Genomic DNA, 27,576 nt, shown 5'->3' with positions numbered 1-27,576 from the left:
TGGTTTACATACTTATATCCTCTGAAACTACATGTCTAACAGGAGTATAGTTTATGTCATGTGTTCATAGGAATGAGGATGTTCGTCGTAATATTAGGCTAGTTTCAATGCATCTTTCATAAGAGTGTCATGCACATTAAATATGATGCCACATAAGTTTTGCTGACTTGACATGGTTATTAAATTGAAGGAGTTTCATCAGATGAGAGAAAAGCTCTATCCCATATAAAACTCATATGATTCGGTTAGCTAGTTTATAGTTTTGATAATTATATCATGAAACTTTGAGGACCTCTCGCTAGTTCGGTCGGTGTTTCGCACAGCACACCACAGATTGGGCAACGAGCATGGATTAACGTAAAATTACACGGTGACTCAGGGACTAAACCGAGAAAACACAACACATAGCCTCGGCCTGGACTAGTCGCGTCGATCTCCTCGCACCCACCACCAAGGCTCCAATTTCTCAACCTTGCTCCGCGCCCGGCCGCCTTTGCCTGCCTTCCCCATCTCCTTTTCCCTTCCGCCATGGCCCAGCCCGCCTTCCTCTCCTCTCTCCGCTCCCGCCTCCGCTCCGCTCCGCCGCCGCCGCACCATCGCCTCCAGCCCAGCCGCGGCTACCACGCCGAGCTCGGCGCTCGCGAGAAAGCGGTAAGCGCTCCCCCTAGTCGCTCGCCATCTCCTCCTTGATTCTGTACTTCGATCGCGGGGTAGTTTCGGTGGACTGATGGGAGAAGGAAGAAGGGATTCTGGTTGTGACCCGTGGATTTGTGGAGTTAGATCGCGCCTCTAGGTCTGATCTGCACTCGCCGTGTTGCGAGCTGCGTCGGCTCGATCTGGGTGGGACGGGTAGGCGTAGGTGCTGTGATTGGGAGCTTTCCTGCAAGCGCGAGGTGGGTGCTGGTCATTGTGGACGCGGGAGCATCGCGTAGAGAAGTTGCGTCTGGAGTCTGGACTCTGGTCCAGGATGGCTGACTTTGAGGTGCTTTACGTTGCTTTGGTTATGGTTGCTAGGGTTGCAATCCCTGCCATTAGCATACGAGGATCGTCCAAATGTGGCCTTTGCTGGACTGAGGCAAGCCATACAAGATAGTAGATGCATCGGATCGGATCATCTGGATTAAACGGGGTACTGTCTTGGTGCGCTTATATCTTGTGAATCATGCAAATTGTCTATTTCAGAATTCAGATGCTGGGAAGTTTCTATCTTACTGCCTAACTGTGGTGTTCTTTATCATGCAGAAAGTTGCATCTATTTGTTAAGACAATGGAATCGTTATGTAAATATGATTGAGGGTTTTAGTACTTTCCCTTTGTGAAAATCATATTTATATGTGGCTTTTAATCGCGTTCTATGTCTTCATGTATTTGCCTTTCACAATTATGTTGGAATTAACCATTCAGATACAAGAGTCGATCGAGGTTATGCAATGTTGTTGTTTCTGCTACTAGCTATTTTATCTTACCCCTTGGAATAAGTGTTTAGTTTATTGATACACCACACCACTGTTTCATTGGCATTTTTTTTTGCCTGAGTTTTTTTGTGATATGTGTTTTTCTTTAGTTTTTTACTATCTTGAATCATGTTATTTCTTCTCTTCAGTATTTTAACATTGCATTGCTTTTTGGCAGCTTTTGGAGGAGGATGTTGCTTTGAAGAGGTTCAAATCATACAAGAACAGTGTGAAACAGGTCTCCAAGATTGGGAATGCTCTCACTTTTGCTGTTGTGCTTGGTATGTCTTTGTAGCTTATTGCCCTTACCTTTTAGTTTCAACTCTTTAAGTCTTTGGGGACAGTACTGCACAGTTATTGATGCGCCATGTGAATCCGTGCCGGCTGGTTCTCCTACTGGTGTATACCTACTATTTTGTTAGCTGCGGGGTTTTTTTTTTCTTATTATTTCAGTTATACAAGGATGTAGTCAAAGTTGTGCATAGTGAAGTTTCTACCTTGAAGTAAAAAAAGCAAAATCTAGCTAGAAATTATTATTGGTAGGAGATGGTTGTATATTTCTACTTTACAATTCGATATGCAACTTACTGAATTCCATTCTCTTGATTAATTGAAGCTAAAGTATATTTTATCATATATGAGATTTCCACTACCAACAGATTCTCTTGCTAGATTCTGATATTAAGGTTTTTGGTGGGTTGGCATTTGATTTGTCAGTCTTGCGTGATTAGTTACCACCTGGTAGTGGCCAAAGTTGTTTCTGGTGTATGACAAATGTTTATCAGTTATCACCCAGTTGCATTTACGAACGTTGGGATATAATATATCTTAAGGCATATTTTTCTTTGTGTATCCATATTGCTTATAGTTGCCTACCATAGCAGCAGAGTGTGTGGACATTACATCAGGACACCGTTGTGCATTTTAGCGTTCTGCATACCCAGCACAAGGTTTTGCTTATTTTTTCTTCTACACTAATTAATTGATAGGTTGGGCATAGTACCTGCAGTTAGTTCTAGACTGTAAGCAGTAGGATTCAGCACTATCCTTTACACTCCCTCCGTTTTAAATATATGACGTTTAAGAAATTATTTAAAAAAATTTTAGTTTTTCATAACGCATCTTCTCATCGGAAAGCTTAATGTTACAAATATTCCTCATGTATTGTCAGTTTATCATCGAATACTTAATCAGAAGTATTCTTCTGAAATGAGCAAAAATGGAACGCCTTTTGCATCAGAAGTTGTATGATCTGATTGTTGTGTTTAGATATGCTAACTGATGTTTGTGTCATTATCATGCAGCTTGCAGCTATGAGCTTGCTGTTTTCACGATAAACAGAAAATGATGGAAAACACAATCATGTGGGAGGGCACAGCTATTCCGGGAAGCATAAACGCATTCTATCACTTCATGTTTTTAGCTTCGTTTGTTGTTCGCTCGTACCATGTAAAATAAAAGAAACTAGGTTAACCTTGATTGGCAAATAACATTTCTGTTTTTATGGCCTAGCCGCAAACAAAGTGGCACAAGCATTCCATGGTGAATCGTGATGAATGAGCATCGCCTGCTTTTATTTACCGCCTGGGAGTGCATTCTGCTGCGCATTATAACAGACGTGGCATTTGTTGAGGCCTTGTGTTGCCGAAATGAAAAGTTTTTGGACATTGTACCACTTTTGTTTGGTTGTGGTAAATATTGTCTTATCATGGACTAACTAGGGTCAAAAGATTTGTGTCGCGGTTTATAGGCAAACTGTGCAATTAGTTTTTGTTTTCGTCTATATTTAATGTTTAATGCATGTGCCGCAAGATTTAATGCGACGGGTAATCTTGAAAACTTTTTGGTTTTTGGGTTAACTAAACAAGGCCTGAACTAAGTTCAACAAAATAAGAGTTTGTTTGTTTGTTTGAAAAGTTATGATTGAAAGGTTTGTTGTGAGCTGCTGAGGCCTTGTTTAGTTTCATTCAAAATCCAAAAACTTTTTAAGATAACTCATCACATCGAATCTTGTGGCATATGCATGAAACATTAAATATAGAAAAAATAATAGCTAATTGTATAGTTTGCTTATAATTTGTGGAACAAATTCTTTGAGCTTAATTAGTTCACAATTGAACAATAATTATTAAATATAAATGAAAATGTTACAGTGGTCAATTTTTTTTTACTTTAACAACTAAATAAGACCCAAATAGCTGACGGATTCGGTGATAAAGCTCAAGTGAAAAATGTATAACACTGAACCAGGCTGGGCCGATTTGTTTTAGGCTGCCTTTTGTTGCAGTCTCGGACGCCCAAATGCAAGTGTCCAGTTATCGCAGACAGGTTACCGTAGCCCAATACCGCAATCCCAGCCTTCATTTGGGATCTGACGGCACAGCACAATCAACATCTCGGCACGGGAACGCCCCAAACAGATAAGGAGGGCAAACCGTGTCAGGGCTTCGAGGACAGCCAAAGCGAAAGACGAACTCAGTGAGGCGAGCACACGGGCGCTCACCAGCGATGGCGACGAGGGCATGGGTGGCGGCGGCCGCTGCCTTGAACCCTCATCTCCTGGCTCCTCGCTCCTTCTCGCCCGCGCAGTCGGTCTCCCACGCGCAGCGCTCGGCGGCGATGGGGCTCCGGCTGCGCAGCCGCCGGCCGCGCCCGGGGAAGTTCGTGTGCCGCCGCGCCAAGAACGCGGGGTACGAGGACTACAAGTTCCCGGACCCCATCCCGGAGTTCGCCGAGCAGGTCAGCCTCTCACCCCCCTTTTCCTTCCTCCTATCGAGTCGGAACGAAGACTTCTGCTGCTGTTGTTTTTCGGATGGCTAACATTTCTTTTGGGGGGCGTTTCAGGAGACGAGCAAGTTCAGAGAGCACATGGCGTGGCGGCTGGAGCAGAAGAAAGAGGACTACTTCGGGGACCACGTCGAGGAGATCGTTGACATCTGCACCGAGGCATGTATCCAATTCCTGAATTCCAAATGCATAGTTGGTTTAATTCTTAGAGATGGCGAGAGCTCTTGCTTTATATGAATTGAATTGAGTCAGGAGTTGGAATCGCAGATTTTGCTTGCACGAATTAGCATCAAATTGAACGAATGTGTTCTGGAAATTAGTGAGGACCTTAGAGGAGGTCTCCTGAATTAATTGTGGAATGAGGCATGAAAAGTTGGTGGTGTATCGCCTCTCAAGGATGCAAAATGTTTGTCCATGACAGTTCACAGTTCAGAATTGTATGCATAATATGTTCCTTATACTTCTGGGCTAGACATTGGTGGTTTAGTGCAGTCCAAAAAGTCTCTGCTTAGCTCTATCAAACTGTGTAAGAGGAGAAGACCTTTTGCAGATTACATAGGCAGCGAAGCATGCGAATTATATGGTGTTAGGTATGTAAATTCAGGCAACTGTTTTGCAAGTTAATGGTATAGTAACTATGGTATTCATTCATGTGAGAAGTTTCACCAGTTATTACAACATAGTTTAGATTAAATCATTGAACTATTTGTGTGTGTTCACATGTTCCTCAATTTTTTATGTAGGCAACAGAACAACTTCATCTTACTAGATATGATAACAATGAACAATGCACTTGTACACGAGTTTAAACTATAGCAAAGCACTAACATATGGCTACCCTCACTGCCAGATCTTAGGGACATTCTTGGAGAACGATTACTGTGGACCTGGGACGCTCCTTGTTCACCCATTCCTGGACATGAAGGGTGAGATCAAGGAGAGGGGGCTCCCTGGCGCACCTCAAGCGGCACGGGCAGCAATAGCATGGGCTGAAAAGAACATCGACAAGGATTGGAAGGCCTGGACTGGAGAATACTAGCACTAGTTCTTGTTGGGTGTGCTTTCATCTTTCACTATTTGACTGTAGACTTGAGGTGTAGAACTCTAGACTAGTCATTCCAAGCTCTTGTCTTGTAACACAAAATTTTGGTCCCGCTTGTTCCGATGAAGGCGTGATTTTCCTTTCTCTCTCTCTCTCTCTCTCTCTCTCTCTCTCTCTCTCGAAGGTGCATGATTGAAACTTTTTCCAGCAACTAGTTGCACACACTAATATTTACCAATGTGGTAGGCATGCGGCCATTTTGCCATTACCACTGTGACCACTTGATCCATTTGCCATGTCATGTTTGCAGGTCACATTGCAGATGGCGCCTGCCAGCAAGGAGTGACGCAAGCACGGGAATCCCCGATGACATCCTCCACAGGCCCTTCACTTAACTCTCACTCTGGATGCTGCCCCCCCTCGCAGGAGCAGGACACGGACAGCCGCAGACCGGGTCAATGCCTGTCCATCCAAACTGCAAAAGGATCCGTCGTGTTCACAGTTCACCTCGATGGAGGATGGAGCCGGAGATTTGAAGACCATGGTATCCGCTTCAATGTTGGTGCCACGCAGGCGGAGGAAGGCTGGGTCCATCGCCGTCTGGCAGTCCGGGTCCATGCCATTCAAAGGGCCAGAGAAGCTGAAATGATGCGAGGTAGAGGAAGGCAGCGGGGGCGGCGTCTGTGGAAATGGCTGCCTCCCTGCTCTGCCCTGCGTGGCTGCCTGATCGGAGCTTCACGATCCATGCCATGGAGTGAGTTATGGTGGGTGGGCTATCATCGTCTTGGGCAGCTCTGGTGTCTGGAGATGGCGTGGCCCGTGAGCAGTTCTAATGGCGGACCGGGCCTGTGTACGTGACGCCAAGATATACGTGCAGGTATGGTCCTCCACTTTTCCCTTGTCGATCTATTCCTCGCATCTGTGCCGTCGGTGATCTGTTCTACGGCCAGAGTTGGCTGCGATCCATGCCCGGCTACGGCTATGCTATGTGTTGAATTGAATCTACCGATTGGCTGAAGAGATGATGATGATGATGCTGACATCGTCGGTTCTTGGTACGTGGTGGTAGGGCACGAGAATTTATTTCTACAGGCGTAATATAAAGTGGCTTGGTTCGTTCATTGCATGCAGAGTTGCAGAGTCATCATAAATTCGCAAGCTATACTGCATACCTGAATCCCCAACAAGGTACATCTGTGTCCGTATATCTGGTGACCACTGACCACTCCGTTCGTATAGGATGTGGATCTACAGTAGCTGTAAATGGGTTTGCCTGATGCACTTTCATTTTTGGTCCTTGACCACCTGACAAACATTTGCGAATAAGTAGACATCTTTCTTTCCAGGAAGGAAAAAGGGTGTGAATATACTCCTTGGTCCACATCAGTCATACGTACTGTCATATGACACTTGAATTACAGCTGAGCTGCTCATATGAAATACGTGAGGATCGGATCGGATCGGAGTGACGAACTGAGGGACCCGTGCTGTGTGCTGTGTGTGCTGTGCATAGGCAGGCCGCAGGCGTTGTTAGTACGTAGATGGATGGATCGTAAACATTATTAAATGACTGGTTGATTCGGGTATACGACATGGCGAGCCAGCAAAGCATGACATTCCCCCTCCCTGTGTCCCCTGTGAGCTGTGACTGTGTCCCTTATCCTTCTCTGTTCCTCAGCCGGCCGGCCGATCGGTACTGGTACTGCTCGTCTGCTCCTATTGTATGCAGAGCAGTAGGCCGGCCGTATCGACAAGCCCAACAGACGATGGATCAGATCGGATCTCCCCCTCCTGGCTCGAGTAGATCTTGACCATCCGTGCTCCAATCATGCTCATGCTCGCCGCGCTGCAGCCTGCAGGCATGCCAATGGCCAACCCTAGTCACTTACACCTCTGGCCCAACATGCATGTCACATTCTTGGGAGTTAAGAGACGAAGCCCAAATTTTGTGTCGTCTGAGAAATGCTGTTCCGTGTATGTGACCAGACGACTGAGACGACCATCAAAGTCGCAAGAGAGCTAGCTTAGCTGTCACGCTCGCGAAAGATCAACGTCTGGGAAAGAAAGGGTTATATTAACGGCGACAGGTAGAGATATAATTCACCACTGGGGGTCTGGGTCCCCTTTGTTATCATTCCCTTTCGGAACGGAACTGTCATTCATCGCGTCGTCACTGCCATGTGGGGCCTTTTGATTGGTCGGCAAATTCTCGGATGGCAGGTGCACATGTATAAAGAGAGGGGCGCGATGAGACGGTTCCTTTTACCAATCATTCCCTACTTATATTTATCCGTTCGTCATGCGGCCGATCAATTTCTTTTTACCATACAGTCGTCGTACAAACTGCACACAAGGATAAATTCGTACAAAACCTCACCATATATACTGTACATGCTGAGCACTTCCATTCCATATATACACAGCACACATACATACGATAAGCTAGTAGTGTAGTGGCACTGGCAGTAGCTAGGCGAGGCGACCCTAGTTTTTATATAGATATCCCTCTACTACTAGTAGTAAGTGCTCTCACATCGATCGCTCACACCACTGATCTGACGCTACACGCTGCCTTCTACTATCCTCATCACTTTTGTTCCACTACTTGGCTGCAAGTCTCTGCGGCGGCAGTGGCACCACCAACGCCACGCCGCCCACTAGCTAGCTCCCCTCGGGCACGACAGGCAGCGGCAATGGCCGCCGCCCAGCGACCTTGATCGGACCCACCGCGCGCGCGGCGCCGGGTTGGCGGCATGCCGGACGACGCCTTCCTCTTCTGCGCCGAGGACGCCGCAGCCGCCTTCGTCTTCGACGCCGCCGCCGCTGCAGGGGATGTCGGCGACGGCGACGAGGACGACGACGATGACGGGTGCTGCTCCGCGGTCGAGGACGAGGAGTCGGCGGCCTCCATCGCCGAGCTCATCGGCGGCGAGGCCCAGTACTCGCCCAGGCCGGACTACCCCGACAGGCTCCGGTCCAGGTCCATCGACCCGGCCGCCAGGGCCGAGTCGGTTGCATGGATTCTCAAGGTGACGCGATCTGTCCAGAGGCTATACACACACTCTCTCACACATGCTTGCTTGATATCGTTTAGATTAGACGCTGCACCATGATCCATGCATGCTAGCTTTCTTGCTAGCTCTGTCCATGTCTCACCATGCTGATCTTCCTGATGCTCTATTGTCTTATTAATTTGTAGAAGATGGCATATTAGCTCAGCAAGCAATCTCATCTCATCGTCTTATATATATATATATGTCTTGTTAGTGATCTCTCTCATCTTAATTCTTCATCGCCATCAGGTGCAAGAGTACTATGGATTTCTTCCATTGACAGCCTACCTCGCCGTCAACTACATGGACCGGTTCCTCTCCCTCCACCGTTTGCCGGTAAGAGCTTAGCTCCCTTGTGTTGTGGCCCCCACCGCCGCAGCTAGCTGCCATTTCTCTTTTCGCCACAAACGACACACTATTTACTAAGGCCTTGTTTAGTTCCGAAAATTTTTGGGAAATGGACACTGTAGCATTTTCGTTTGTATTTGACAAATATTGTCCAATCATGACTAACTAGGCTCAAAAGATTCGTCTCGTCAATTTCGACCAAACTGTGCAATTAGTTTTTATTTTCGTCTATATTTAATACTTCATGCATGCGTCTAAAGATTCGATGTGACGGAGGATGTGAAAAATTTTGCAAAATTTTCTGGGAAGTAAACAAGGCCTAAATTACACACTTCCTTATAAATATCATTTAGCTAGCAACACATGAGTACCATATAATTCTTTTTCATATGAGCAATTGAGTATGGTGGTGGCCGTGTGGAAGTATATATATATGGTGTGTCACACACACAGTGTGTTTGCGTGTGGTGGCTGTCAGTGGGAAGTTGATCGATGCTCAAAGTGCACTAGTGCTGATGTTGGTGTGGAAAAAGAAAGGATTTGGAGGAGCGTGTCCGCGTGGATTAACTAATCAATTATAAGCATCTGTCTAATTACCTTCCTACCCCTACCTAAACGGAATGAATTAGGGGGGGCAGCTACAGGGGCAAGGGATTTTGTTTATGCACTCAAGACAGAGAGGGGTCTTTTGCCTTTGCAGCCAGCCAGCCAGCCGTGCTTTAGCGCAAGCCTGACGCTTTTTATCATCGTGTGTGGAACACACCTTATCATTGTGCCTCGCCATCCATCACCTCGTCCCATTCTATCCACATTTTTATTCCATCCATCCATGGCCCTGCCTGTGAGCGAGACTTGCAACTGTGTGACTGTGCTCTAGCTAGCTGTGGGGTTTCGTGGGGGTGTGGTGGTAGTAGTAGTTTATTTATCTGAATTCATTCTGATCTGAACCAAAGGAGAGGAAAAGAACACAAGCTAGCTGTAAACACTGCAAAGTGGTCTCACTAAAACGCATCTCTCACTGCATAGGCACCAAGTCATATGCAGCACCTGCCCTGGTTGAAACTGCAGCATTATTTTTCTGACTTTTGTTGCCTTGTGCTGTCTGCTGCTGCTGCTGTTTTCCTCAACTGAACACATGCTCTTGGATTTATATATATTGTTTAGATGAAACAATCAACCATAGAATATATATACTAGGATTCCACTGTAAAAGCAAGCATGGACCAGGCCATGCTGAGGTCACCTTCTGAAACTTCAGGGATTTACACTAAGATAATAGGGTTATCCTATCCAGACTCTGCTTTGACTGAAACTGAAGACCTCACCAACCTTTGTTGCAAGTAACATATCCTTTTTCAGATCCGTACATATGTGTTTGTTCTCAACGGTAATGGTTGGTTAGAGTGCTAATGTAAAAGTGTTTCTTGTCTAACTTGCTCCTAGCTCCTAATGTCCTCCATCTCCTCATGTTGTTATTATGAGGACTCCTAAATATGTAGTAGGTAATAACAATCAATGTATGTGGTCTTCAGAAATGCATGACCACATCTCCCTGTGGTGGCCATGTGAACATCCCTACCAAAATCTTGATGGCCCTACATGTATGGCCTAGCTTAGCTAGGTCTAGGTGTTCTTGCTTCCATATGCCAACAGACAAATAATTTCGGAATTTAAAGTTTGAGATTTTATCATGTTTCACATAATAAAAGAACAGGAGATGCAATGCAAGAATATATAGAACATGCATGATCTGTCCTTTGGTTTCGTGGATCCTTGCTCCAGCATATTCATTGCGGTATTTTTGTGCGTTTGTCCATGAATGCACGCAGCAGGAGGAGGACGGGTGGGCGATGCAGCTGCTGGCCGTGACCTGCCTCTCCCTGGCTGCCAAGATGGAGGAGACCCTCGTGCCCTCCCTCCTGGACCTACAGGCAAGACAATTAGGACACACTAGTACTTGCCATGCATATGTGCCACTACGGTTACACGTTTAATCCCAGTAATACTCATGAGCTCTTAATTAATCAAGATTGATGAACATTGTTCACTGATTTTTGCCTTGCATTGCATAATTGCGCATTGCAGGTTGAGGGCACCAGCAGATACGACTTCGACCCTGGGACGGTCGGCCGGATGGAGCTCATCGTCCTGACGGCGCTCAACTGGCGGCTCCGGTCGGTTACTCCCTTCACCTTCATCGACTTCTTCGCGTGCAAGGTCGATCCGGGAGGGAGGCACACCAGGTGTCTAATTGCCCGGGCCACGCAAGTGATTCTAGCTGCAATGCATGGTAATTATGCACTGCTACTGCTAGCTTGGGGCCGCTGCAGTGCGTGCAGTTCCAACCTCCAATGTACTAACTGTGAACTGCTGCCACAGACATCGAGTTCTTGGACCACTGCCCGTCATCAATGGCGGCAGCGGCCGTGCTCTGTGCCACCGGTGAGACGCCGTCGCTGGAGTCCGTCAGCCCTGGGGCTGCCGTCAGCTGGTGCATCGGCCTTGCAGAGGTACGGAGTACTCTATACAAGAACTAACTATTACGATACTATATGTCAATTTGTATGTACGTAACATTTTGTTTTTGCCTACCTACAGGAAGGGATCAGCAGCTGCTACAGACTGATGCGGCAGCTGGTGACTGGCAACGTCCAGACAAGGGTCGCCAGCACGACCATGGCAGCAGCAGTGAACCTGTGCTGCTCGGATGAGGTGCTGTCCTCGCACTCCTCCTCCATCTCCACCTCCTCGCCTCCCCCGGCGAAGAGGAGGAAGAGGTCGCCGACGACGGCCACGTGAACACTGAAGGACGCAAGTAGATAGCATTATTTACATGGTTTTTTTGGCCGATTAACAGGGTTTGATCGATTTCTTTGCAGTTTGTTGTGATTCTTTCTTTTATTTTTTTTCTTTTGCCATTTGTTCGTTCTCTTCTTTTGGGGTTGGATCTCTACGCTACGCCTCGGTGGTGGGGGCTCTGCCTGCTAGATCATCAGCCCAGCCATCATGGCGGCCTCTGGCCTCTGCACCGCCAGCTACAACAGATGAAGGTGACGAGAGAGAAAGGCAGCTACAACAGACACATCTGTGTTTCTCTGTGCAACACTCTGTGGGGCTTCTTCAACCCCGACGCAGAGCTGCAGAGGAGCCATTGATTGGTCAGCGAGGAAGCCATGGCGACAGAGATGAAGAGGGTGGCATGAGTTGCGGTGGATGGGTGATGATTGGTAGGGTTAAATGACGTGGTCAAAGGGCCTGGGCGGTCAGGGCTCCTGCCAAGATGCAGCCCTGCCTGCAAAGTTTCTGTTCATATTCATGAGGGCAAAAATTGTTTGTTTCCGAGTGGTTTGTTTGTATTTTGTTGATGCTTCTGCTGAGGGGGGCATGCATGCTTTGCTGTGATGGGGAGGCACATGGATATGCCCTAGCTGGTGTGGTGCTGCTCTGGAGGGAAATATTTGCCCATCTCCAGGGCTAACAGTGTCCAAGCATGGGGCTTTTGGGGGCCCCTTGCTAATTGTTTGTATCTCTTCTTTCTTGTTTATGCATCAATAAAGAATTTTGCCATTTGAATTGGCTTGAGAAGAGAGTAAAAACTAAAGAGAGAGTTTCTGTGTTTTACCTTACCTGCTGCTGGGATCTACTGTATGAATTAGCACTGTCTTCCTGCACTGTTATTCTCAGTCAGATCTGAGGTTGCAGCTGGTCAGACTGGCATATATATTTTTTGTTATATATGACATATGGTTACTACCACTGTCACTTTGTGGCAGAAAAGGCCTCGGCCACAGTAAGGGGCTAAGGGGTTGTCGGACACTGAAAATTCCCTTGCTAATGAACGCACAATGTCAAACAAATGACTGTACATCATCACATGATTGTTGAAAGTGAATAACTGACTAACTGAGTAGGTTAGGTGCTCGCTACATGCAAAAAATGCACAGTAGGAAGTAGACATGCACTGCAAGGAATATGACTCAACTTTGCAGATAATTTATTATTCCTCCCCAACAAGAATTGTTTGCTCAATCATGTCTGAGTACTCTGGGTTTCTACCTATTATAAGTTTGATTGATCTGGACAATATATATAGAGAGAGTCATTGTAAATCTCCTGCTAACTATGCTAGATGCATGCTAAGGATCTCCTATATCCTTTCGTTTAAGATGAGGGAATTAGCATCTTGAACTGCATATATAGAATACAATATCCACAACCTGAGAATATGGCACCAGTCTATGCAAAGCTGCAAACTCCCTGCCCCCAAGGAAGAATAACACAATATATATAAAGTTAAACCTAACCCCATCATTGTTGTTCAACAGCATTTAGAATAGTGGTCAACAGTAGTGGCTAATGGGAATCATTGTGCTAGTACCCATTAACAGGGGCAGTTTGTCATATCCTTTGATCCTTCTTTTCAGTGTTTCTGGAAGGGAGTTAGAGTTACCCACCCAGTACAGCTAGCAACCAATGTGCAAGCTGGCTGAGGTGAATGAAACGGCAACATGTCATGGACATGGACCATGGACCTCCAACTCCATCCAAGAGCAGGCACACAGAAAGGGGTTGCTGCATATGGCCATGGCATGGGGGTGCTGCACGGCACCAATACCTGATGATCTGTGGCAGGCCATGCCATGCCATACTTTGCCCTAATAATGTACAAATGAGGCCATGACCTTGGAGCCCCACCACAGACATCCAATCTTTTTTGTTTTTTTTTTGTTTTTGTTTTTTGCATTCTGCAGCTGTTCTTGTGATCTGTGAATGTGATGCGCTCGCAGTCACTCGGCGTATTTGTTTGTCTTATATTTCTTTTGCTGAATGGCTGGATGGAGGATGGAGAAAACTCTGGTATCAGACAACAACTTTGAGGGTACAACGTACTACTACAGACACCGGCGATGCCTGCAGTTTTTTTGCAGCTGCTCTTTTGTCAGAGGGTAGATCTTGAGGAGAGTCCTTGGCTTTCCACGAGGGGGTGAAAAAACACCATCTTTCTCCCAAGAAAAGAGGGAGAGAAAAGAAAGCGACTTTGAGGGAGGGCTCGAAAGGAATTTCATCATTTCAGCAAATAAAATATTGCCCAGTGAAGATTCGGGGATGCGCACTCCGTGGTCCGATCGAACGGTGCAGATGGCGTCGAGGACTGAATCCAATGTTGGAGCTGCGTGGATGGAGCCCTGGCTTTCAGAACACAGCTTTGCTGATTCAACATTGCATTGCATGCACTTTGGTCACCACACCACAGCACAGCAGAAGGAAAAGGCCATGATCTCACAGGCAGCTTTGGAATCCCATGACCGAGCGTCCGTCCGAGCCCAAAAGACGGACCAGCGAAAGCCTCTGTCTCTGATTGCAGAAACATGTGTATTGTACTATTGTCTACCCCTGATCTGATCTTCTCTGTATGTAATCGTAGTAGAGAATGATCCAGGGCAGGGCATGCTGTTTCAGTTTCACTCCTGGAGTCCAGGTCCAGGTACTGTATTTCACAGGATATCGCTTGCAAATGCTCAGACTGTTGTTATACAAACGGTAGCTGCAGGCCTGTCTGCGAGGGCAGAAAGCTAGAAGGAGAGGAGAGGTCAGAGACTGCCAGTGCTAGGAACTGCAGCGGTACATACTGCAATGCGCGTGTATCTTCAGCAAGACGATGCGCCTTTGCTTTCAGATAAAAAATCAATCAGAGGATTCAGAGGCTGGGCTGGCAAAGGCGGATCAAAAGAAGTGCTGGCTTGCTCCTTTTGGTCCCGCATACGTGCGCTCACACCCGTCGCTCGTGCAGTCGCCTTTTGGGACTCACGAGCGGGGCATGGCCATGGCGTCGAGCAAGCTCGTCCCGTCGCAGCGATCGCACACGAGCTGCATGCGTGCTTTGGCCAGTGCAGTGTGCAGGGGAGTGGTGGCTGCTGGCTGGCTGGCGATGCGTCGGCGTGGTGCCGAGTGTGGTCGCCGGGTCCGACCGATGGAGTGGTCAAAAGGTTGCATGATATGGGAGAATATTTGGAGCGGGGGCGGTGGTTTCCTTTGTGGCGGCGTGGGGAGGCAGCTTACCCCATCCGGCAGCACGGTGCACCTGCAGCGGGCGTAGCCTTTGCCTGGTGACTTTGCACTTCTTTTGTTTTTTTTTTCCTTTTATTTTATTTCAGGGCATGTTTGGTTCCTCGTTTAAGCCAAAAATTTTTTAGATTTTGGTCCACTATTTTATAGAATAGAACTAAACACTATCCAAGTTTTTTTTAGCAAAATGATTGTCATTTTGCATTCTGAATTTTGGTCTCAAGAGACAAAAAAAAAACCCTAAAAGAGCTTTCGCTACCCCAACTAACCCTGAAAATTTTGGTATTTTGAATGAATCTAAACATAACCCTAAAAATTTTAGTATTTTACATTTCATCATTTCAAAATAGTTGGTATTTTGCATTTTGCATTCTATAAGTAAGTAAATAAGGCCTCAATTTAGATAGAAGATCTTCAATTTGTGATATAAAGTAGGGCGTTGATAGAGCGTGTACAGAATTTTGATTCTCCACGTGCACACCTCCTCGCAAAAGCAGATTTGAGTCGAAAAAAAAATCAGTAGCTCTCTATTCCCCAACTTCGCTGCCCTCACCCCTGTCGTCGTTGTCATTGCTCCGTCACGGTGACAGCCATGGAGCTCAGTGAAATCCTAGCTCATCCATGGCGCCACCTTCTACCCTCTCCCTCCCCTCCTCGCCGTCGTCACCATGGCCGGAGCTCCCTGCTGTCGCCAGCTCCCTTAAATTGCCCATCAACCATCCCCACAGTCTGCCCTATACGTCTTGTCCGGTCGGCCATTCTATACCTCGCTGGAGTTGGAGAAGATAAGCGAGCTCGCCAAAACCTTAGAAAGCAGATCCAAAAGAAAGAGGAGAGAGAGAGAGAGAGAGAGAGAGAGGAGAGGAGGCCTACTTGGTGCATATCTGCAGCCGCATCCGGCATGGCTATGCGTGGGCGAGGCTGTGGGGCGCAGGCGCAGGAGCCAAGAGCTAGTGGGGCACGAGCGCAGGGAAGATGTCACCGGTGAGATGCTCGCTAGAGAGAGAGGTGCGGGCACCATGAGGGGTGGATGAGTGGTTTGTGCGGGTTGAAGCGTGAGATACTGCAAGTTTTCTTTTAAGCATTTAGCATATACGAAAATGCTCGTCGCGCATCGTATGTGTATATCTATATAATATAAAAGGACTAAAGAGTATTGTATCTCAAAAAGCACGGCAGAAACCAGCACTCCAAAGATGGATAAGATATATGTAGTTCATAGTGGTGGATAGTCTATTGAGTGATGAGAGCTGATAGATCTAAACACATAATGAATCATGTATAACATTACACAGGATCTTATTCTTAGACCATACATGACCACTAATTAAATAATGCAGAAGTATTGAGTAGATTAGTGCTAGACCAGCGTTTGTAGACGCCATTGAAACCTCTGGTGGTGATGCAGACGTTGGTGGTGGTGTAGATTGACGTAAATCACCAGTTGAGGGTTGGAGAACCCTCTGCTGGTGTAGATCTCCTCGTGCTAGGTACCGACGTCCATCTGGGCGCCGCCGGCACTGGCCTGGACGGGATTGAGACCTTCCTAAGCCCTCCAGTGCCTGATTGATCGGTTTGGTGGGATTGAATGAGATTCAATGGGATCAGGAGGCACCAGGGGTGCCTCTGCTTATATAGTGCACTGTGGGCCATGGGACCAAAACCCTAGACGAATCTGAGGGCTGCCGCCGATCGTGGCAGATCTAATAACGTTGAATAGATATGATGGGTGGACCTCTTACTTGACCCTTAATTAATCATGCGGCTAACTAATCTCGTCATTATCACGGCATTTGCCGAGATCACAATCCAACATTCTCCCACTTGATCGAACGGCTAATGCACTTATGCAACTTATGTTCGCTTACTCTTATGCTCAGACTTAGTACTATAGTAAGACTAGACCAATGCGTCGTCAGCAGCAATAAGTACCACTGGGACCCCATTACCCATAGTTCACTATAATACCTTGTAAGAGCACTTACTACTTATTGAGAGTATACGGCCTTATTACCTAGTCTCAGAGGCTCTCCACTAAACCCATGCTAGTTGCATGTTGTTTAAATATATTATGTGGTAAGCCCTTAGTTAGCGGATCCGCGAGCATCAACTTAGTACTTATATGCTCAACCTTAATGGTCTGATCCTGGGTTCTATCCTTCACAACATAGTACTTTAGGTCTAAAGACTTTGACCCATTAGTAGATTTGTTGTTACCGGAAAACAATACTGCAGACTGATTGTCACAGTATATAGTAATAGGTTTTGAAATGTTGTCGACAATTCTTAGGCCCGAGACAAAATTCTTAAGCCAAACAGCCTGGTTTGTTGCTGCACAACAAGCAATAACTTCAGCTTGCATAGTCGACTGTGTTGCTATAGTTTGCTTAACACTTTTCCAGGAAATTGCTCCTCCAGCAAGGGTGAAAATATATCCTGTTGTGGATCTCTTTTGATCCGCACACCCTCCTAGATCAGCATCTGAATAATCCACAATTTCTAGAGAATCTGACCTCCGATATGTGAGCATTAAATCTTTGGTGCCTTGACAATAACGTAAAGCTTTCTTAACACCTTTCCAGTGGACCAAACCTAGATTTTTCTGATATCTGCCTAGTAACCCGGATACATGTGCCAAGTCTGGACGTGTACAAACTTGTGCATACATAAGACTTCCGACAGCAGAAGCATATGGCTTATCTCTCATCTTATCTAACTCTAACTTATTCTTAGGACATTGGTATTCACCAACTTTATCACCCTTAGCAAACGGTACAGGTGTGGCAGCACACTTTTGCATGTTATACCTTGCAAGCATTTTCTTAATATATGCTTTCTGTGACAATCCTAATACTCCTTTGGTCCTATCTCGGTTTATCTCTATGCCAAGGACATAAGAAGCATCACCAAGATCTTTCATATCAAAATGAGATGACAAGAAGTTCTTTGTTTCATATCGTTACTCGCTAATAGAATGTCATCAACATAGAGTATTAGGATAACAAATCATCCACCTTTTGACTTAAAGTAGATACAATTATCCTTTTGATTTTCAATGAACCTGAATTTCTTAATAATGCCATCAAATTTCAGGTACCATTGTCGTGACGCTTGTTTAAGCCCATAAATTGATTTCTTTAATTTGCACGCCATGTGCCCTTTACCTTTCACAACAAAACCTTCCGGTTGTGCCATGAAAATGGTCTCATCTAAATCACCATTTAAGAATGCAGTCTTAACATCCATCTGGTGTAGCTCTAAATCAAAATGAGCTACAAGCGCATGATGATTCTAAAAGAATCTTTTGTAGAGACAGGGGAGAAAGTTTCATTGTAATCAACCCCTTCTACTTGTGTAAAACCTTTTGCTACGAGCCTAGCCTTAAATTTCTCAACTTTCCCTTTGGAATCACGCTTAGTTTTGTAGACCCATTTACAGCCTACTGGTTTGACTCCATTAGGAATTTCTACTAATTCATAAACTTGATTTGTGCTCATAGACTTAAGTTCATCTTGCATAGCCTCAATCCACTTATCTGAATTCTGATGTGCTATTGCTTGTTTATAAGAAATTGGATCATCCACTTTCCCAACATCATATAAATCTTCACTTAAATAAGTCTCATAACAATCTGGACTAGCAGACCTCCTCTCCCGTTGTGATCTTCTTACAGGTTCATTAGGAATCACAACTGGTTGAGGCTGAGGCTGTTCAGGTGCCTGAATCTCATTCTCAACTATTGGGTCTTCCTGTTCAGGCTCATTATTTTGCACATCTAAATTTTCAACAGGAATATCTATATTAATAGCATGAGGCTGAGGTGCATTGACTTCAGGCACAAAATCATGTATCATTAGAGTCGTATCTTGAGTCATAGGTACAGAAAATTCAGCCCGTATCTTATCAAGATCAACCTCACGCCTATGTGAGCTCCCACTGATTTCTGCATTCTCTAAGAACACAACATGCCTAGTCTCAACAAACTTAGTATGACGATCAGGACAATAAAACCGATATACCTTAGAATTCTCAGGGTATCCAATAAAGTGACAGCTCACAGTCTTAGGATCTAACTTCTTTAGTTGTGGATTAAATAACTTAGCTTCAGCAGCACAACCCCACACACGAAGATAATTCAGTGTAGGTTTTCTCCCAGTCCATAACTCATAGGGAGTCTTGAGTACTGACTTACTGAGAACTTTATTTAGGATATGAGCTGCTGTCTTTAATGCTTCCATCCACAAATTAACTGGCAAATTAGAACAGCTAAGCATGCTACGCACCACATCCATGAGAGTACAATTGCGACGCTTTGCCACTCCATTTTGCTCAGGTTTGCCCGGCATTGAATACTGGGCAATTATACCATTCTCCTCTAGGAACTTTGCAAAAGGTCCTGGGATTTGGCCATATGGAGCATGTCTCCCATAATATTCACCACCTCGATCTGATCTTACAACTTTAATCTTAATGTTGTGTTGATTTTCTACTTCAGCCTTATATATCTTAAATTTTTCTAATGACTCAGATCGATCACGTATGGGGTAAATATGTCTATAGCGGGAGAAATCATCAGTGAATGTAATGAATGAATCAAAACCATCTACTGATGTTACTGGGAAGGGTCCACAAATGTCAGTGTGAATTATTTCTAATAGACCCGTACTCCTAGTACCTCCTTTCTTAATAGTCTCCTTAATACAGTCGATGCACTGTTGGGAGTCTAAAAAATCTAATGGTTGGAGTATCTCTTCTCTAATGAGACGTTACATTCTCCCCTTCGAAATGTGGCCTAAACGACAGTGCCACAATTTCATCGAGGTCTCATTATCACGCTTACGCTTATTTGACTTATCGCACACATTCATTACAGAATCAGATGATATCATATAAAGCTTATCAATAAGAGGAGCAGAAAAAATCTGAATATAATTAAACTTGATGATGCATTTATTATTACCAAACTCAACAATCTATCCAAAATTATCCAATGCTGAAACTAAAATAAGGTTTCTCTTAAGACTAGAAACAAAAAGAACATCATCAAGCTAAAGACTGAAGCCACTAGCTAAATCTAAGGAGAAGCTCCCAATGCCTTTGACTTCAACTTCATGTCCATCAGCGACCCTGAGTGTTTGCTCCCCCCTTCTTATAGTTCTCATCGTACTGAATACCTGTAATGAATTAGAAATGTGCACAGTGGCACCTGAGTCAATCCACCAAGTATCAGGGGAATAATTTGCTAAAAATGATTCATCAACAAAAGAGACAGAATCCTTACCATTCTTACCACACCACTCCTTGAAGCCTGGACAGTACTTCTGGAAGTGCTTAGGCGAGCCACAAAACTTACAAGTTCTAGGGCCATTATCCTGAGCATGATTGTTATTACCATTATTCTTACCATTGTTCTTGCCAAAATTCTTATTGTTGTTATAGTTCTCATTTTTCTTATTTGGCTTGAACTTCTTTCTAGGCTGTCTACTTCCACTAGATTCAGCTTGATTCTTACCCTTGCCTAAAGCAACAAGGTTAGTTGTGTCCTTTTTCTTTGATTTCTGCCTTTCTTCCTCCTCAACACAATAGCTGATGAGTTCAGAAATGCTCCATTTCCCCTTCTGAGTGTTATAGCTTACTTTGAATGGGGTGTAATGATCTGGCAGTGAAGTCATAATAAAATGTACAAGAAAGCCCTCAGAGATGGCCATATCAAGTACCTTAAGTTTTGCAGCCATGTCACACATGCTCATAATATGTTCCCTAATTCCACCTTTTCCATCATAACGTGAGGTACACATTTTCATGATAAGGGTGCTGGCATAAGTCTTCGAAGAGCTCTTAAAATTTTTCTCAATAGAGGCAAAGAACTCCTTACCTGTTAGCTCCTCACCATTTTCTTTCTTATCAGGGATTGCTTCCTTAATGGCATTTGAAATGGTGGCCTTCAAGACCATCAATGCCATCTTGTTGCTCTTTTCCCACTTCTCAAGATTTGAGTTGTAGGTCCTTAGGTCCTCATTTGATGCATTTGGACCAAGAGCAGCAGGCTTATCCTCACGCAGTGCGCTATCATAGTCAGAAAGACCAAGCACAACTGCACCTTATCCTTCCAAACGAGGTAGTTGGTGCCATTGGGGGATCGATGTTGTTGATGAGACCTGCAACATTGCTCACTGAAAAATCACATCAAAATGTCTAAGTTAATACTGTACAGAAAAGATGTAACTTAAAAGCATGAAGTTAAATCAACGTTGGTCAGAAATAAAAACATGTTTAGAACCTCAATTTGCATCACCGTTGGGCAGAAACAAAAAGAAATTAATCTTAAATAACTCATAATTAAATCAACGTTGGTCAGAATTAATTATGAGCTTAAATCTCCGATTAAATTTCCCGTTGGTTCCATTTAATTAGAGACCATCTTAAAGTACAGGGTGGATCTTAAATAATTTTCAATGAACAAATATATGTAAAACATAAACTTATAACAGAATTAAATTAATCATAAAATTACTTAACATATAAAATGCTGATGGAAATAACAAAAGAAGAATAAATTCTGGAAAAAGCAAAAGATAAATTTCGCCTCTGGCGAAATAGCCGAGCAATGGCCCAGCAATGCTTCAGCTGCGCTCGGCCTGCTGGGAGCTTGCCAGTCCAGTAAAGGCCCAGCTAGCAAACCCTAACTCAGATCTAATCTCAGCTATCAAAATGAAACCGACTGCTACGATTCATTCAGACACAAAGTTACTCATATAAATAGGGATAAAAACCCTAATCTTATCTCAGTCTCACTTTCCTCTCCCCTTTCTCAGCCGTCACTTACAGAGAGAGAGAGAGGGACGGAGCATGGCATCGCGCCTGTCGCGAGCCGCTCGGCTGGACCCCGCGCGCGGCACGGAGGAGCTCGGAGCTCGCGAGCGCTCGCCCAGGCGGTGGCCGCCCGATGGCACGCCCTGCGGCCTGCTCGGCTTGGTGGCCTACAGGCGGGTGCGTGGTGCGCACACGACTGCAGAGCCAGCCAGCGGCTCAGCCCCGCAAGCGGCCGGTGCTGAGGGCCCCGCGGCTGCTCGTCATGTGGGCGGCAGCGGCCCCGGCTTGGAGCGGACGACTCGGCCTCGCGCCTCGCGGGGTGGCTCGCGACGTGTGTTCCGGCCGCACGCGCGCGGATGTGGCCCGCGGCCTCGACCAGCGACCCCGAGGCGACAGTGGGGACCCGGCCTTACCTGGGTACGAGCCACGTCCTCCTGTAGCCAGATCTGGGTACGAACCGCATGGGTGTGCGTATCTTAGTCTTAATCTCAGTGAGAAACTGAATCTTAATTTGGGACTTTTCTCGGGTTTTGCCCAAATCATCTCCTTCTAATTTCTTACTTACTGAGTTGTAAAGAAAAGATTCTAATCTCTGAGATTTAAATAAAGTGAGACTAATCATGACTAATTGCGATTAACTGTAAAAAATTAACCCTAATCAGTTAGCTAATTATGTCATTAATTTAAAACAGATCTAATTAAAGCCCTAATCTTCCTTAAAATGAATCTAATCTCGACCTTAGATAGGTAAAACATGCATCACGGATCAAAACTTAACATAAAATAATTTTGCATCTAATCTGACTGACGAAAATAATCTAACAGAGGCATAAAAAAAATTAATCTAGCACTTAACAGGGTCATGAATAGATCTAAGTAGGCTCGTGATACCAATTGATAGATCTAAACACATAATAAATCATGTATAACATTACACAGGATCTTATTCTTAGACCATACATGACCACTAATTAAATAATGCGGAAGTACTGAGTAGATTAGTACTAGACCAGCGTTTGCAGACGCCATTGAAGCCTCCGTTGGTGATGCAGACGTTGGTGATGGTGTAGATTGACGTGAATCACCAGTTGAGGGTTGGAGAACCCTCTGCTGGTGTAGATCTCCTCGTGCCGGGTACCGACGTCCTTCTGAGCGCCACCGGCACTGGCCTGGATGGGGTTGAGACCTTCCTAAGCCCTCCAGTGCCTGATTGATCAGTTTGGTGGGATTGAATGAGATTCAATGGGATCAGGAGGCACCAGGGGTGCCTCTGCTTATATAGTGCACTGTGGGCTAGGGGGCCAAAACCCTAGACGAATCTAAGGGCTGCCGCCGATCGCGACAGATCTAATAACGTTGGATAGATATGATGGGTGGACCTCTTACTTGACCCTTAATTAATCACATGGCTAACTAATCTCGTCATTATCACGACATTTGCCGAGATCACAATCCAAGAAGCGCATCAGTTTTTGTAAGTTTTGATTGAATCAGTGACCAGAGCATGCGACCACACTATCATATAGCTCTTGACTAGTTAATGGTGAGACAAATAAGACTTTGTTGTTCAAGGTATTATGTTCACAAATTTCCTAGTTTTCAGGCCATGTCTTTGTACTTCCAATGTTGTTATGATCGAGATCTCAAGTAGTATTATTTTTTGCATAATAATATCTAGTATAGTATAGGATAATATCGAATCTATAAATTATATATTAGATTTTATATAAGACTTGTAATATGTTATGTAGATTGAAAGTTAGTAAATTGATTTTAATTAATTTATTTTACCTTTTTATATTTAAGTGTAATTCTTGGTATTATTTCAACAACTCTTAAGTTTAATATTTTATAGAGGAATGATTAAACTCAGCAACAAATAGTACCAAAGGCTTAAAGATATGGTCTTATAGAGAAATGATTAAACTCAGCAGCATCAGAAGGCTACAACTAAAGGAAAGGAAAACCTAAGCCTAAAAATGATAACTGGAGAGATGGTTCGTTAGGCAGCCTCTTATTTATAGGCCTATTACACATTTTCAACAAGCCCTTACATATTTAGGCTCAACCACTTAAGCCCAAGAGCAAAATGGTCTAACTTGCGATTTAAGCATCCAATGGCTACAAGCTCTTCATGACTTCCTTTGCCTCGACGCAAGCATCACGATGATGCCACATGCCTCCTCCCGTTCCTGTTAGAACTCCAATCAGATTTTGATGCCCAAACCTAAAAATCATTTATCGATGATTTTCAGGGCCAAACCACTAAACCACTAGAGAAGTGTATCCACTATGTCTCCTACATGATCTTGACATGTGTCACCATTGTCCTCGACCATCCAATCATCAAGTCCTCTTACACCTCCACTTGACTTGGTCAACATAGTCTACTCCTCCTCATGTGCTCTTCCTTGTTAATGCCCCAAGTGTCAGCCACCATGGTTAGTCTTCCAGCCATATTGGTCCCTTGGTCCAAGCTTCAAATCCATCCTTCACCGTTCCCAATCTATGGCATGACATGTCTCTACTTGACCTTCTCCATCACCGTCGACCGTCTCTGTGCTTCACACATGCTATGGTTAGTCATAAACTCAATAGAAGCATGATCATCTTCTGACAATCACTCATCATCAACTCAACACACAAGGGCATCTTGTGTTCACAATATTTACATATTGTCAACAAACGTGAAACATTTTTTTAAATGTGATTGGTTATTTTATTTCACCGGGAGAAACATCGCATAGTGCTATTAGCGCTTCATTAATCCTCTACCTAGCTCTCTCAGATTCTTTGGTATCTGAAAATATGGCCTCCGCGTCTAAACAAGGAGAAAGGAGCGAGTACTGTTTAGATCCCCTCACTAAACATGTGTGTGGTACTGTGGTGTTTGGCATTTTTTGTTTGCCATTTGTTGTAGTTTGCCAACTCCCAAAACGATATGGCAAGTGCAAAAAAAGGCCGTCTACAAGTGTTTGGCATAATTGATTTGGCAAAAACTAAAATTATGGACCCAACCGTTCGTCTCCACTGCAGATCTCCTGATCGGCCGTTCCTTTAGTCGATAAACAGAATTGTTCTTGCCTCTACAAACAACTTGCGAGGCTAAATATGAAGATGAAAACTGAAAAGGATCATATATGGAGTACCTTGCGATGTCTCGCGACACAGAAGGACGCCGCGATCGACTTCGGCAAAGAACGACGACGCGAACCCTTGCGGCACACAACAGCGGCGCGGAGGAGGAAGTTTCTGTCGCGACAAAGTACCAGACAGACTATATATGGCGCGAATAGCGCGGAGGAGCGCCCGATCGGCGTTTGCCAAGCGGTCCGCGGCTTTACATTTATGCCAAGTTTCCTCCCTCAATTGTCAAGTTGCCCAAATTACAAAACACAAATGCAAAACTGTTGGATATCTTATTTCGATAATTTTAGTAAATTACAAGAATACAAATCCTAAATACAAAAATCGTTGAAGATGCTCTTACGAGAGAATAGTATGAATTGTAGCAGACACTTATCCGGCGACATGATCTGCGTCCCAATATGGGAACAGTATCCCCAATCCCCCACGTCAGCTAACCTTCCGCGCACTACGTACCAATGATGAACGACACGGATCGATCTTTGCCGACGGAACGTCGTACATGTGCGCGCGGGGCATATGGAATGGACACAAACGTCTCCGTCTCGTCTACCACTTTTAATTTGCATCATCTAGATAGCACTCAAAATACATATATACCGACATACGCATGGCATGGCGATCGAGCTGAGGCAGGAATAATGTTAACTGAAAAAAAAAAACACGAGACAAAGGAGAGCCCGTTGCCGTCCCTTTCCATCATCTTTCTATGGACGCCACGACGAGAGGAGAGCATCTCCAGCAGGAGAAAAATCCAACCCAAAAACTAGTAAATGAGAGAGATACAAAATATATTTTGGGGTTTTGAAAGTCTTGTCTTCAGCGGAATGAGGAAATTCAATCCCTAGTGAGAAAAATAGTGGATTAAGAAGAAGAAGTCTCTCATTTCTTTGATAGGTGGGAGACAAGATTTAAGAGACTGAGAAAAAAAATCTCATTGAAATTGGATTTGAGGAATTGTTGGAATTACAAGATCTTTAAAACAACAATTTCTTCTCGTTAGGAGTTACAAAAGGAACCGTCGGAGATGCTCGAAGAAATTCAACTGAGAGAGGCTTTGATGGCCATGGGCCATAGTCCGGGAAAAGCTAAGTAGCCTCTAGCAGGCTAGACGGGCTCGGCAGAAAGGATGGATTTCGATTCGCACCTGATGATGAATTGATGATGATGCAGAATTGCAGATGGTTTTTGCTAAAAATTAAAAAAAAAATTGCAGATGGATCGATCATAATGGCACGTAACGCACGCTAATATAATCCAAGCTAAAAAGGAGATTTTGTGTGCATGAGTACGACTGAGACATGCACTACTTACTACAAACACAGGTAGTATCCTGGACCTGGAGTGGCTTTGTTGGATATATAGGCTCCATGCATCCAATGCAAGCTTTTTTTTTCGCCCAAATTAAAAGATGGTAATCATGTTACCATTCCGACAGCTAGAGCTAGCCCTAGATACATTACCCATTATGGCCTTGTTCAGTTAGTAAAAATTTTTGGTTTCGAGTACTATAGCACTTTTCATTTGCATTTGATAAATATATTATAAACTAGTTTAAAAAATTCGTCTCGTAAATTACAGACAAACTGTGTAATTAGTTTTTATTTTTGTCTATATTTAATACTCTATGCAGGTACTGTAAAATTCGATATGATAAAGAATTTTAAATTTTTTGGGTTGGAAACTGAACAAGGCCTGTGATTCATGACCGGTAATCCTCCGATCGATCTGGACGGTGATCCGGTCGTCAAATCAGTCAGACGTTTTCAGATGCAGAGGAGGAAAATGCGATGGTGAGTTGGACAACACAGGCGATGCGTGCAGTGCAGGGTGCTGCCGTGCGCCGGGCATGCATGCGGCATGGCAGCCAGCTGCAGGCCAGGTAGCATGAGACATGATGCTGGTTTCATCAAGGTCTAGAAGGAACTGACCGGCCACTCCGGCATCCGGCCAGAGTGCCTACAGCCAGGGCACACCGATTCTTACGATGCGCCAGAGCCACACCACTCTTTTTTTTTGTTTTTTTTTCACAGTGTTAGTATGAATTTATATATTTAAAAGAAATAGTACTAGTACGAAATTTCATCACCATTTGACTTTACCACATTTAGTTCCCTGAGGTCTCTAAAAAATTTACCAGCCTTTTTTCTATGACAAAGCCAAAATTGGAGAAAAATTCTTTGCGACGGCGTCGTAGACCACTCGCGTGCGACACCCCCTGAATTGACGACGCGTGTCTTGTTGGCCCACCATGCGAGACGCCCGTCATCTGCGTCATTTGAGCCGAGGCAGCGTCCGTCCGAGCCGACGAGCCGAGTCTGCTACTTCTCCAAGCCACGAGTCTTCAGCAGGCAATAAGGGCGAGAGACTGCACCGGCAGGTCGCCTTGTTAGAGCAGGTACAATAATACATGTCAGCTTGGCTTATAGCCAAGCCAACTCAGCAAAATCCTATATGGATGAAAGAGAAAAGAGGACAGAGAGCGAGCTTGTCGCAACTTCCAGCGCCGAGCGCTTGCACGATTTCCCGTGCTTTGAGGGGCCCGCCACTACCAGCCGACCAATGAGGACACAAGAACGGACACGGAGGGAGTTGAACGAAACAGATGAGAGAATGTGAATAGGCCCCACAGACAATAAAATAATAATATTTAAAATAGATGAGGAGACTAGTCATTGTATTGCTTGTCTATTATATTAGGCTCTTGCTGACTGGACTTGGCTTATAGCCAAGCTTATTAACCATGCTCTTATGCGTCCGCACGCACGGGTGTCCATCGACCGGTGAACGGCGGCGTCGGCGGCGAATCATCAGCCTTCTATCTCTTTCTCTGATCTGGCAAATCTTAAGAACAAGTGTTCGTAGG

General features: G+C 44.8%; 3 protein-coding genes across 5 annotated transcripts; all 3 read left to right on the top strand.

The window, feature by feature from the left end:
- Positions 433 to 3,129, top strand: LOC8056209 (succinate dehydrogenase subunit 7, mitochondrial). Its single transcript, XM_002462279.2, has 3 exons — positions 433 to 651; positions 1,633 to 1,735; positions 2,759 to 3,129. Exons 1-3 carry the CDS (start codon positions 529 to 531, stop codon positions 2,800 to 2,802), a joined length of 270 nt encoding a protein of 89 aa, XP_002462324.1. The 5' UTR covers positions 433 to 528; the 3' UTR covers positions 2,803 to 3,129.
- Positions 3,307 to 5,427, top strand: LOC8056208 (protein PLASTID REDOX INSENSITIVE 2). Its single transcript, XM_002462278.2, has 3 exons — positions 3,307 to 4,193; positions 4,299 to 4,400; positions 5,092 to 5,427. The coding sequence occupies exons 1-3, from the start codon at positions 3,963 to 3,965 to the stop codon at positions 5,278 to 5,280; spliced, it is 522 nt and encodes a 173-aa protein (XP_002462323.1). The 5' UTR covers positions 3,307 to 3,962; the 3' UTR covers positions 5,281 to 5,427.
- On the top strand, positions 5,574 to 12,285 carry LOC8056207 (cyclin-D2-1). 3 transcript variants are annotated; one of them, XM_021453194.1, is made up of 6 exons: positions 7,539 to 8,312; positions 8,586 to 8,672; positions 10,517 to 10,615; positions 10,770 to 10,974; positions 11,064 to 11,194; positions 11,283 to 12,285. In XM_021453194.1, the coding sequence occupies exons 1-6, from the start codon at positions 8,037 to 8,039 to the stop codon at positions 11,481 to 11,483; spliced, it is 999 nt and encodes a 332-aa protein (XP_021308869.1). In that variant the 5' UTR covers positions 7,539 to 8,036; the 3' UTR covers positions 11,484 to 12,285. The 3 variants fall into 3 exon arrangements, with proteins under 3 accessions (XP_021308870.1, XP_021308869.1, XP_002462322.1); XM_002462277.2 differs by having other exon boundaries at positions 7,548 to 8,312; positions 10,514 to 10,615; XM_021453195.1 differs by lacking the exon at positions 10,517 to 10,615 and having other exon boundaries at positions 5,574 to 8,312.

Source organism: Sorghum bicolor, chromosome 2 (assembly GCF_000003195.3).
Source record: "Sorghum bicolor cultivar BTx623 chromosome 2, Sorghum_bicolor_NCBIv3, whole genome shotgun sequence".
NCBI classification, from domain to species: domain Eukaryota; kingdom Viridiplantae; phylum Streptophyta; class Magnoliopsida; order Poales; family Poaceae; genus Sorghum; species Sorghum bicolor.
This window is presented reverse-complemented; position numbering and strand designations above follow the sequence as displayed.